The 13,040-nt window shown below is 45.3% G+C and overlaps 1 protein-coding gene across 1 annotated transcript in view; it reads right to left on the bottom strand.

Moving 5' to 3' along the window:
• The window catches only part of Psa (puromycin-sensitive aminopeptidase), a 45,323-nt gene that overhangs the window by 32,036 nt on the left and 247 nt on the right, over positions 1 to 13,040 (bottom strand). The window contains exons 2-7 of the mRNA XM_089579114.1: positions 12,822 to 12,963; positions 10,061 to 10,145; positions 7,077 to 7,276; positions 6,157 to 6,264; positions 3,497 to 3,697; positions 1,367 to 1,463 (exon numbers count right to left, since the gene is read on the bottom strand). Coding sequence (XP_089435240.1) covers positions 1,367 to 1,463; positions 3,497 to 3,697; positions 6,157 to 6,264; positions 7,077 to 7,276; positions 10,061 to 10,145; positions 12,822 to 12,963 — 833 coding nt within the window. The remainder of the gene's footprint in view (positions 1 to 1,366; positions 1,464 to 3,496; positions 3,698 to 6,156; positions 6,265 to 7,076; positions 7,277 to 10,060; positions 10,146 to 12,821; positions 12,964 to 13,040) is intronic.

Here is a 13,040-nt window from a genome sequence, read left to right as displayed (position 1 = left end):
GCTCCTGCGACGCAGAAAACGACGAGCAAACGTGCTCCCATGTTTCCAGCAGTTAGTGAGCTCCCACATCGTATAATGGCGATGACGATGGGCAGCTATGGGGCAGTTTCGGTTTGCACTCGAATCCAACGCGCATGCGATTTTGAGACGTATTTTCCCCGAAAAAAGGTGCGCGTTGGAATTGGGTAAATACGGTATACAACGAAAACTTATTTACAAGATAAATGCACGCTCGCAGCTTCATACACCTAGCTCCATCTTGCTTGCGCATCCGCACAGTCGAGCAACCGCACACGCACTGCTCTCCGCTCGTCGTTTTCTCGTCCGCTGTCTTGGTTGTTCTCAGCTTCGCTGACAACCGGCCACTAAAAACACCCAAGCACAAACACAGAGGCGCGCACACGTGCAAGGGCTTACTTGCCGCAGTATCCCCGAATGCGCACTTTGGGGGTGAAAGGAACGCCGCGCAACTTCCGAGGGGAAGGGACACTCGCCACTCCAGTCGGAAAATTTGTTTTTGTGTTTTTATGGGGTTCAGAGCCCCAAAACGACTCAGGCTATGAGGGATGGAGTAGTACAGAGTTCCGGGTAATGTCGACCACCTGGGTCTCTTTACCATGCACTGACACGCACAGTACATGGGCGCTGTTGTGATTTGAGGCCCAGCCAGAGGTGACAGGCGAGCCAGGCAGGCGCCATCGGGCTGCGTTGACCAAAGGCGCTGGTTTTCGCAGAAGACGCAAAGAACGCTGGTGTGGGGGCGCCTCGGGAGACTGCGTCGCCGTGAACAAAAGCAGCTAATCCCCTTTGCCGGAGATTCTGAAAGCGGCGCTTCTACCGAACTGCGCTACCCGTGGATCGGAGGAGACAGCGAGCGGCGGCGGCGCCAACTCATCGCCCGCTTGCCCCTGAGCAGCCCGACAAAGCGGGGGTGGACACATCGGTGACCGGCGTAACGATAGGCGAAAACAAGATGCCCCGTGCACTGTCTGCCTCCGTGTCGCTATCTCTCTAGAGATCAAAGAAACAGACACCCATCTCAAGGCGGCTCGAAACACATGCTCGCCGGTGCCGCTGTATGTCTGGAACAGGTCGCCCTTCAGTAGAGCTAACGATGGCGTGGTTTGAAAACGGTGGAACGACGCACGCTCGGACGCGGCATTTCGCAGATGTGACCATGCGGGGCTGCTTTTACCCTTTTGACTGAGCGCACCACCGCCCCTGACGTGCGGCCATCACTCACGGTTCGAGTGAGTGATTTTCCAGGGGGGTGCAGCCGCCCCCCCTTGCCCCCCCCTTCCGGACGCCCATGCCAACAGAGCAAACATATCTTTCTTGTATAAAAAGTTAGAAAACAGTACATTACCAGCAGCCAAGTCAGGCACAGCAATCAAGTCCATTTTTGGCAATGGGTAGGCAATTCCAAAGTAGTCCTTGTAAAAAGGCAAAGCACGAGTAGCTACCTGAAATGTAATACAAATCATGTAAAGATACAGACATGACCCCTCAAGATCTTCACCATTTAAGTTAGTGTCGAGGTGATCCTGTTCAAAGACAGTGCTAGAGCAAGCCTGCATCACCATGCCAAGTGGTGCAGGCATGAACAAGAGTGGGATGAAATGTTTTACTCCTACCTGCAATGCAGTTGATCGGGGAGAGGCTAACAACTCCAAAGCACTTTCCCAACTGGTGCTCAAGCTAAGGCGTTCTTTGAAAAAAAAAAAACCACTTCGTTCCCTCATGGCTCACCCACAAAGATTAATGACAGTGTCACTAGGAGGTGTTTTATTTAGAGTGCAACAACTTACGGAATGATGGTGCAAATGTCAAAAGACAAGGTGGGCGTGGTTGAATTTTAAAGCACAGATCCTTCGTGATATGAAACTAGGCAAACATTATCACGAAAACATGCCCTTCAGGAAAAAAAGTTTCACAGACCCATCATGACTTCCAACCAAGTAGAGGCTAAACTTTTTATCCAACCTTTATATTCAGGAAGTGATCCAAGTGTAATGAATCTGTAGTAAGACCTTGTAGTAACAATAACTTCAAAATTACACCTGCACAAAATATGCAAATAGGCATCTATTCCTAATGAAATAAGCCACAACTTTCATGATGCTGTTCACAATAAAATACTACCTGCTTTGGCTTGCAGAGTAATTAAACAAGTAAAACTTATCAGGTTAGGACCAACTGCAAAAAACCAAAGTAGCTGCTCAGTGCAGATGTAGCCTGCCACACTAAAAATGGCTACTTTTCCACACGGCACAATTTTCTAAAAACGTGCACATACTAACGCTACAACATTGTCACAAGAAAGTAACGTTATGCCAAAAGCAATCACAAAGAAATGCACTATAGGCATCCACAACACTAAACTTTCAAAGGTCACATTCACTTAACTCAACCACAAACAACTGTCAACCGTTAATAATGCCAAGAAGAGGTAAACATACAAAATTTGACCCAAGATTGGCCATACTGCAGCAATGTTAGCACTGTGCTTTAAAGGGCCCCTGCCCACCCGCGGGCAGCAGACACTCTACCTCTCTTTGAGCGAGCCTCCTCTCCTTCCATTCCCTCCTCGAAATTCTTCTCTCCCGCCCCTCGTCGAGTAGGCTCGACAAGGCAAAATCACCCCTTCCTTCTCCGACGTAAGCCGGAGGCGTGGTGTCTGTGGAGTGCGTCACAGGGTACGTCATGGCCCCGCCTTCAATAGAATTCTTTTCTTGGTTTTTGCTGCTGGGTCTGTTCGAGGGGAGGGGGGGGGGGGGCGCTGCCGCGCACACTGAACGATCAAGAGGCGCGATCGGCTCAACCACCTAGACTTGTTAGCGAGCGCATCCTTTCATACATCTGTTTGTCATTCCCAGTTAACGAGCCACCTTTTCATTTTTTTTAGGCCTCCCCACCGCTTCACGAGCGGCGGAGCGAACCAACTCCCTCAGTTTTACTATTTTTTTACTTTTTATGGCTAGGGTTCAAGGCTGTCGCCGCACGTTCCCTCCACAGATTTTTTTTTTTTGTTCCTTCATGCGGGTTTGTAGGCATGAGCCAGAACAGAAGGCGCTGCGGAAAGCGTTGTGCAGACGACGCGACGCCAAGGCTGCGCCCAACCTTCTCCCGTCAGTCAGAACGATGCACCAATGAAGTGCCTTTAGCGAAAGTAGCCCCCCATGATGTCAACGGGGTTCAGAGTAGTGGGCCGGGCCCGTTTTTGTTGAAGGAAAGAACGAGCGGGCTTTGATTTGAATTTTTGCAGCTTTTCGGGGCACGCATGGCTCTAGTATTTTGCAGAGGTTATCTTCGATGCCTCATCTATGCAGTGGGCTTGTTTTTCAAAAATGTCCGGACCCTGGGCAGTGGCCCTTTAAGTGCTTCCGCAACTGTGTAGCATACAAGATACAGTTGAAGGCTCACAGGATTTAAACAAGACCCAGTAGAACCCCTCAGCAGGAAGAGCTTCCCCCAAGTGTAAAAGCCAGGTACTTACCCGTAGGGCATACTTTCCCTGTTCCTGTTTGCCTTTGGGTGTATAAATCCTGACCACAACACCATCATCCGATGTTCCTTCAATATAATCATACTCGCCCAGCACAAATGCCACCAGGTAAGTGGACATCTTAGGTGTTGTGGCAAAGGTGATCACACGCAGTGCTGGGTCTCCAGGACACTCAGCATCACTGATGAGATTCTGGTTCCACAATGGAAGGGGAAAATAAAAGCAACAATTATTCCTAGCATCAGTGAACCATGGTCATTTCATGCATCCTAAGTAACAAATGTTTCCAGGCAACCATGCCTGGCACATGAGTGCACACAGTGTTGTATTGTGATGAGATCAGTGCTGCCACACGTTGGTTTTGACACCAAGAATGATAGGAAAAAGCAGCTCTCCTGCAGCTCTCAAGTTTGCACTAACTGATTAACAAACTTCAGCAGTCAATCCAACACTGCATATGCTCCCTCTCTGGTGGCTGGCGCACAGACTTGGAAACCATAGTCACAGGTGACGCTTGCTTGTACAGGTGCCCACAAAGGTTTTTGGAACACTGATATCATCAAAAACTAAAATTTGCTTATGGCCTAGAGGCACAACCAGGCATTGAAGGGTGCATTGTGCAGGTCGGTCAGGTGGTGGTTGCAGAGTGCAACCTTTAGTTTATGGCTGTAGCATTAAACTGCCCAGCAATTAAGTTTTGTTGTATTTTTCATGTACCACAAACTTTTGTGGGCATTTATTCAGACTACAAGCCCCATCTCATACTAACACTCCCAATTCAGAACACTTTATAACTGATGAAACCAAGCCACTGCAATTGGTAAATTTTGCAACCTGAATTTTCATAAGCAGTAAGTTTTCACCAGCTTGCATCACCAGCCTATGGTAAAATTTTACTAACAAACACATGGATCCTAAAATGAATCAACAGTTCTTGAACAAAAGTCACACACGAGCACAGCAAGCTCCTCACATTCTGTTAGCTCATGACGACCTTATGCAGTCAGATCATTGCTCCAAACACTTCTGGGCACAAGCGGGTAAAATCTACATGACTGATAGCAAAGTGTACAAACCGTATAAGAGCCCACAAGGTACCAAAGAATGCTGTGTTCCTAAAATATTCTAATGCACTGTCATCAGAAGAAAGAAGCAGCAAGGCTATACCACATGCCATGTCTACAACAAGGAAATGAAAGGTACAGGTAAGGAGGACCTTTAGCAGCCCAGAGGAACCTCAATTACACCAGCTTGCTACCTCACCAAGCCCCAACTGCATGACTAATTAGTTTATACAAGTTTTGTCTGGCCTACAAGGTAGGACAATGTTAACAAACTTACAACCACTTTGTAATACATTTTCAATTTGTTATTTTTTGTCATGCTACAGTCCACATAACATCACATGGCCCCAGTAATATAGAAAATATTTGTCTCTCATACCCAAAATTGTAGTTCTACACATCACATAATGCTACCCAACATGAAGACCAGAGGAAAATACACAGGGTGAACAAAAATGAACTCATGAGCAATGGCTATGTAATATTCAGCCCTTTATATAAAAAAAAATTATTTTCAGGGCGTCTACCACACCCAACTCCTCAACTGACCTCTCCCCGCCCACATCATCGGTGCACGAGAGGCTGGTCTGGCAGGCTAAACATGCGGCTTCTGAGAGTGTAGTGCTGCAGTTGCAACACACACTGAGGCATCTCTAATTAAGAGAACAAAGGCGGCAAGGGAATGCTTAACACATGCAAAACCGGTTCACACGAGAAAGTAGGAGATTTCGACCATCGGCTATGCCTCTTTAACGTCATATTTGCTACGGAGAGGTTAATTCCATTCTCTAACCATGCTGAACAACATTTAAGTATGTGGCAAAATCGATGTGCTTACATAGCATGATAGTAAATTATAGTGCAATCTGCTACCGTGCTTACATAGCATGATAGTAATTTATAGTGCACTCCACTACCGTGCTTACATAGCATGATAGCAAATTATAGTGCAATCTGCTACCACAATACCTGCTTTGAAGAGATGCCCCAGCTACACATGAATACCACTTCTTGGTGCTCATTGGTGAACATCATTTCTCAAACCATGCATGCCCGCTAAACCATTACCGAGCCCTCATACACTAAACACAATCACTACTGTAAAGAGCAACAGACTCTTAGGAAGAATGCAAGAGCACATACACACTGGTACAGCCCCATACTGCAATAGCCCCAGTAGTCAGATACAACTCAAGAACACAGCGGCAAATGCCTCTCAAAGGAGGTGCTCCATCCAATGACGTCGACCAACTGCCACAATGTCATCGTTAATCCCCTTGCACCTCCTAATGTGACATCACCGGGGGCTGGAAGGAACCAGGGGATTAACCATGGATTAATCGAATTAACTCTGACATCATGGCAATTTGTCAACACCATTTGCTGGAGGGGCATTTGCTGCTGCATTTTTTTAGATTTATCAGACTACAGCATTATTGAGGCAAATGCATGTGCAGCGCAAACCAGGCACTAGCTCATACACAGAAACTGCCCCAGAGTGCATGCAATCGTGAACTTTGCCCTGTTACCTTACTACATACGTCAACACATGCAAATCCAGCCTTAAGTAATAAAACAAAGTATTACGGTGTTGGAAAGTGCAGTGTAACCCTTTGGAACAATGAGAGTCAGGTCAAAAGAAGCCTTCAGAGCTGGTTCATCCCAACACGGGAATGCACGACGAGCATCGGTGGGCTGGGAGAAAGAAAAGAGAAAACTTATGATCACAGGAGAACTTCCAGCAGCAAACAAAATGGCTGCATCTTCAAGTGCCGTGCTGTCAGCTAACCATAAAAAAAAAAACAAAAAAAACTGCTCACTGAGCAAGACTACAATGGAGTTGTTGCTTTCATTAGACCCTACGGTTCTGATAACGTTTAATGACGACTGCCTTTCATTAGCCTAAACCATCAGCAAGAACTACTTCACAGACTTTCCACCAGCATGTCAAAGGCAAGACAGATACTGCATTATAATAATTAAGCTGTACTCAGGGCACAGCCCAAGGTGGCAGCTATGGTTCATAAGAAAGTAGTAGCATAAGATTAGGCCCAGAGAAAAGAATAGAATGAACATATATTTTTAGAAGACAAAAGACATGGGGGCTTTCAAGGGCCAAGGTGTCTTTTAGGTCATTAGTAAAGCGTAGTAAAATTTGCATGGAATATTAATGATGCCCTAGTCACTAATTAAGCAATTAATGATGACTAATTTTCATTACCTACTCTGAGTAATCAGGCTACAGGTAAAAACTTAAATGGTGGTAGCAGAATGTTGGACAGGTATTCACATACAAAGCAACAATTACTCCTGATGCAGCAGCCCCAACTTTCCAAGCTGCAATACACTAGTATATTTTATTTATCCTTACAAGCAAACAAGAGGGCTTCAATCTGCTGCAACTAAACGAAACGATGCCATGTAACAAGGTACAAAGAATTCTTGCTTCAATCAAATTTACTTCACGGATGTCGTGGTGCTAAAAGTATAGCAGCTAAAGAGCTCACCTCAAAATGGGTAACACCTCCAAATGTGTCTTCACCATTCTGGCCTTTGAATTTAACCCAGTAGAAGCCTCTCAATTTGCCATTCATTTCACCTGAATAGGTAAGCTTGAGTTGCCCTGTGCCTGGGGCAAGGGTGGTGTCAAACTTTATAGTAATCCGCTCCTCGTCCTTGGATGTGGCAATGCTGCTTGCCTTCACTTCTGCAAAATTAACCAAAATCACCAGCTCACATCATCGGCAAGCCCGGTTATGAGCAAAAGACCTTATAATGTGCCTCCGGATACCTTTCTCAACATAAACCACAATGCAATGTAACAGTCATAAACTCAAGAAAAGATGCTGGTTTTTCCAAAATACCAGGCGTTTTGTATTCTTCCCCACCTGCAAGGTGAGGTATTTCAAACAGAACAGCTTAACCACTGTTTCAGTTGAGGCATACAAGGCCACACACACAAAAATGTGACAAGGCTGACAATTAGAAGCAAGGTTCTCAGCAATACACAGACCCCAAATGGCAGACATTTTTACAGTTTTGAGTATGTGAAATACAACAATGGTATGGTACAACAACAAAGAAAGGCCAGTCTAAGATTCCTTGCACACTAAAACTGCACCTGCTGGAGAACTGTGGCGAAAGACAACAGCAGAAGAAACAGAAGAACACGTGCCCACAACACTAACTAGAGGGCACGTGTTGATGATCCCGCAACCTTGTGATAATCAGCTGAACAACAAAGCCACTGACCCACTGCAGTGCGTCAGCAAAAAATGAAACATGCACTACCATAGCATGTTGCTTCCAAATAAAGCTGGACACTATGTGACTCACCTCCAAGATAATTCCTAGATTACGTCAAGGGCTGCTTGACATACCCTTTACTTACCAATTTCCAAGAATCTCATGAACTCATATTTCCCAAAAAATATGCTGTACACTCACAGTGATATTCCATTCAGGAAATTTTAGGAGCAAAATATGGCAAAAAGGAAAATCTTCAAAGGTTTTCAGGAGATTTTATGAAATGAAATTTTCTCACTCCTTCCAAACAGCTGGATTTTTCCAAATTGCTGCACGTAAAAATGGCCACACATAGGAATTTTTGTGACTAAATAAGAGAATTCCAGGTTATAGCAAGGAACATCACTGCTTGAAAATGCTTAAGAATTAAGAGTAGCATTGTTAACCTGGCAACGTAATTTCACAAAAGTGATTCATAGCATTCACAGTATTTTCTCCTCTGTGATGGTAACACCGACAATCCGAATAAAGATCATTTTTGTAGGAACGCTTAGACTACTGGTGGCCAGAGTCCTCCAGTGCAATTGCAAGCAATGAAGCGTCAAGCTAGTACCCATCATCCTCCTCGATACTGGACGCTACTGCTTCCAGTGCCAACTGTCTTTGTTAAAACTACATCTGAGCAATTAGGTGCCAAGAAATGATAGCTGGGTCATAGTAGGATTTCAGCCAGTCAGTGAGGATACTTTCATGGCTGTGGCAATGGTGATTAGGAGACGGCGTAAGGGGCTTGATCACGTAATTAACTGAAGATGTTTGCTCAAGGATGCTGCAGAAGCTTGCCACTTGATCAGAAGTTGATACATGCAAAGCCTAGTTTTTGCCTAGGCTGGGGCTGTAGGGCAGGACCCACAGTCATACCAAGGAATCGGGAATATAAGGTGGAAGAGATGCAGATGTAGCACGGCTGCTTCTGGCGGTGCTGATCGCAAGATGCGAAGGAAATTGGCAAGCCGGTGGTATCCTTTGGCATAAGTAGCAGCTTGGTACACAGTTGCGAATTTGGAGGCATCAAGCTGGTACAGAAGAATTGTGCCTATGATATAAAAAGGTTCACGGCCGTACAAAAGATCCGTGGTGGCTTCCATGGCAGAGTTGTAAGTGTAGGTGACAAAAGGTAACATTAAAATTTTAAAACAGTGTTTGATGCTGTTAGCCATTCCACTTTGTTAAATATCCATGATTATGGTTTTAGGAGATAAACACAAAAGTTACTGATTAGTTTTCTGTTTCATCACAAGTAGGTTGTGGTAATCAGCCTTTTTGACAAGATGTGGCACCTTCTGAGAACCGCGTGAAAATCTGACTGCTACACAGAAAAAGGGTAGAAAACGAATGGATGTGGATGCCCCTGTGCCCACTACAGATGCTACCCATCTGCACAAGGTGCCAATTACACATGCAAAATGGCAGGTGTGCACCTGCAGCTGCCACTTGCACCTGTCGCCAACATGAACCATGAATGTGCTGCCCTTCGGCAGTCAGACAGTGGTTTGCTTTCAACCAGTGCAGCACAGCACAGGAAGATAGGCGCACATGCACAGTGCAGCCACATGAAAAAGTTGAATTAACCTGGTTTTGCATCTGAAACCTAGTTTTGCACCTGATGATGGTGACCCGGTGACCCGGGTACCCGAGGTCTCTTATCCCAGACTTTTCTCCTTTACACTGAACATAAATCAGACTAATAAAGTACGTTAAAATGTTAATATATGATAACAACATAGCTCAAAATACTAAAAGTTGCACTATAAGCACACAATGACAATTCAAAGGACCTTACCTTTGCCAACAAGATGGCGGCCGCTGTGACGTCGATGCAAACTATGTATATAATGCACAGGTGTGGCCAAAATATTGTGAAACACGCTTTGGCATTTGAAATTTTCTCACACATCCCATAGAGACGATATCAGGGTTTCTTGGGTTCACAAGTGAGCACACCAGTGGCATGTGCCAACATATATATGCAAAGTACTTCCTAATTTTCGTTACGTAAGGTGTGAGAGGAGTTTGATCACCAAGGTGTGCTCTGTAATATTATGGCTGGAACTGTACTTCATAGTAGTATGCCCCTCAAAATGCTTTATGTCACAGGTGCTTATGTGCACCACTTATTTTGTAACCGTGCATGAAGTGCAATCAAAGCGCCTCAGAAATGATGAACAAAGTAAATTATACATACCTTTTCCATGCTCAGGAGTATATTCTGCAGACTTGACATCAAGGTCAAGTGAATTCAGCACCATGACATCACTTGGCTCAAGGACCTGCAATCAATTTCCAATGTAACAGGTGCCGATATAGTTATACAGCACTAGTGGTCAACCCTGAACAAGCTTACTCTAAGTCTCTTCAATTTGGTAGCACTTTCTGCACCAGTTCAAGGAGTGCAGCACTTCTGCATTCGTTTTGCCAGTGTAGCATCCGCTGATCTGAACGAACAAACGTAGCATTGAAATAGGACACAGAAAGATGAAAGATGTCCTCATCTTTGTTTCCTGTTTCAACGCTATGTTTGTTCGTTCAGATTATGTATGACCAACTGGCCCCACAGTGAACTCTGTTAAACTTCATTTCTTCTACATTGGGCACTTTTATTTGTTCTCGTCCCCTTCATGAGCAACGTGCACTCTGAGCAAGCCTTATTACCGTTACAACATGCCGAGCCCGATTCTTCAATTACTGCCTACGGAAATGTTGCTGCCCTCCTGAACTAGCCGGGATGTTTGGAGTCGTCGGTGCTTCCACAGGCCACAGGCCACTGGATGCGGATTGCGAAAATCATAAAAGCGGAGTGCTGGAGACAAGTAGGCCTTCTTCAGGACTGGCTGCGACTGCTGTGTTTGAACTCGTGAGGAGCTGGCTTGTCTGGCTTCAAGATGCTCAGAGATTTCCAAGGTCATGCAACCGCGGCGACGGAGTGGTTGTGGGAGAAACAACTTCAAAACCACCCGAAGACGCCCAAGAAGCAGGTAGGAAAAGTTCCAGTTACATTCTTGGGGAATGCCTCAGTACCAAGTGGAGTTCAGTGCAAAAAAAAAAAAAAAAAAAAAATGTAGCCCTGTCCTGTCCTCATCTTTCTGTGTCCTGTTTCAATGCTACGTTTTTTCGTTCAGATTATGTATGACCAACTGGCCAGACAGTGTACTCTGTTAAGCATCCGCTGCACTTTCATCTTCGTTTTGCAAAAGTGCCAGCCTAGTGCAGCTCGAGTTCTTGGCTGGCTTGCAGTGTCCGAAGTGGAAGTGCAGCTGTAGTGCAGCAATATGGCGGCACCGAAGTGTACAAGTGTAAATCGGAAAAGCAAAGAAGATATGACAGCAATGAAATGCTGAGACTTCTTTTTTAAAAGGAGAAGGTCAGTAGCTGTTCGTGGTCAGGTCGAGCCCCACAGGTAGCGTTTCAGCGCATATTCATAGATCTGTGTGTATACATCCAATTTGACTTTTTTTTCTTTTTCAGTGAAACGAAGATTTCCTGAGGCTGGTTCATTTCAACGCTTCACTGCGATATACTGCTTGAAAATTCTTCACGTGGTTCCGGATTTTTGCGGCCGTTGATGTCGGCGGCACGCAGTTGGCTGTAACTGGGTGGCGACGCCCGGCTAGCAGACGACCAGGCTTGCACTCGACCATTCGTTTTGGAAGCAGCCAGTGCCAAGATGCAGTTGAACTGCCAGGACCATAGAGTTTCTTACTACTACCTAGAGGGAAAGCTGGCGGCGCTGCACTTCAGCCAACATGGACGCTCAAAGCATCATGGGCGGTGAGCTACTTGTTGCGGCACAGTCGTAGTTTTTCGGGAACACAGAGTGGCAGTACTAAGGCGTTTCATTCCGAAAACGTAGTTCGTGTGTGCGCAGACGACTTTCGCGCGAACGCAGTGTGCAAAAGCCATAGTAGTGAAGACGCGACGACACACGACGCCAATAAAAGGTTTTACTCTTCCGAAATGCCATTAAAAAACCTCTTAAAGTATCTAAACAACAACATTTTTTTTTTGAAAACATATTTACTTTTAAAAGTGCGCCTGTTAATTACGAAATATTAGTTTTTTTAGTGTTCATCACTTGGCCAATAGGAAAGCTAGTCATCTCTTATTTTAGGCAAACTTTGCACTTAAATGCTTTTCTGCTCGTTTGTTGCAATCATTAGACAAGATATTGAATGTTAGGACGTTTGTAGCTATCAAACAGCTTTATTTTTTTATTATTTTTTGGCCAAAAGTTACAGTTCCGCAACAAGTAGCTCACCGCCCCATGATGCTTTGAGCGCCCATGGTGGCTGAGGTGGTCACGTGGGGTCTCCATGCAAACTCCCATAGACGGCTTGCCAGCTTTCCCTCTAGGTAATAGTAAGAAACTCTATGGCCAGGACCGACACTGCACGCTGGCGGCACCGCCGCGGAACTTCACGGAACTAGTGCAGCAAGTGCAGCCAAATCGAAGAGACGTTCTCAAATGCTGCAGTCACAAACTGACTACGTTTGTGAAGATTTACCGGTTTTCAAACTTCCCGCCAAACGCTACAACTTGCTTTAGCGCAACCAGCATGCAGAATAAGAATGCTGCCAACATGTTGTTGGAGGTAGTAGCGTGGACCGGCATGGCCTAGAATTAGTACAATCAGACCAAAATCCACGAAATAACTAGAATTAGTACAATCAGACCAAAATCCACGAAATAACTATCAGTGTTTTGTTACTCTAGCAATGTGCGCAGAGCAATGGCGCTGATTTACGGTACAGTCTTTTGGCTCTCCAGCACACGATACCGTCACACCGATACGAAATTAAAGGCTAATCAAGCTCTGAATAAAAACTATTTGAAATACCGAGTGCGAGAAAAGGAGGAGACATATTTCTAGCCGCGCAAAACAAAGAGGCAATGGTGCATTTGATTGAAAAAATGCTCCTGAACTTAGTCCAAATAGCCATTTACTTACTTGCAACGTCACCACCGTTCGGCCATCGAATGCGAGCTTCTTTAGGTCCGGCTTCAGCTCTATCTTGTAGTTCACAGGTCTAACATTCGTAGGCAAGCGCTCAGACGGGTTCTCGCCGGACATTGCGATGTGTCTGGGCGTGCTAGAAGGTAGTACAGAGCACAACACTTGTAGAAACTAACGAATTGAAGGCGTTACAGACGCATCACAACTGACTAA

The sequence above is a fragment of the Amblyomma mixtum genome, chromosome 3 (assembly GCF_055824585.1).
Source record: "Amblyomma mixtum isolate Tamu chromosome 3, ASM5582458v1, whole genome shotgun sequence".
Taxonomy (NCBI): domain Eukaryota; kingdom Metazoa; phylum Arthropoda; class Arachnida; order Ixodida; family Ixodidae; genus Amblyomma; species Amblyomma mixtum.
This window is presented reverse-complemented; position numbering and strand designations above follow the sequence as displayed.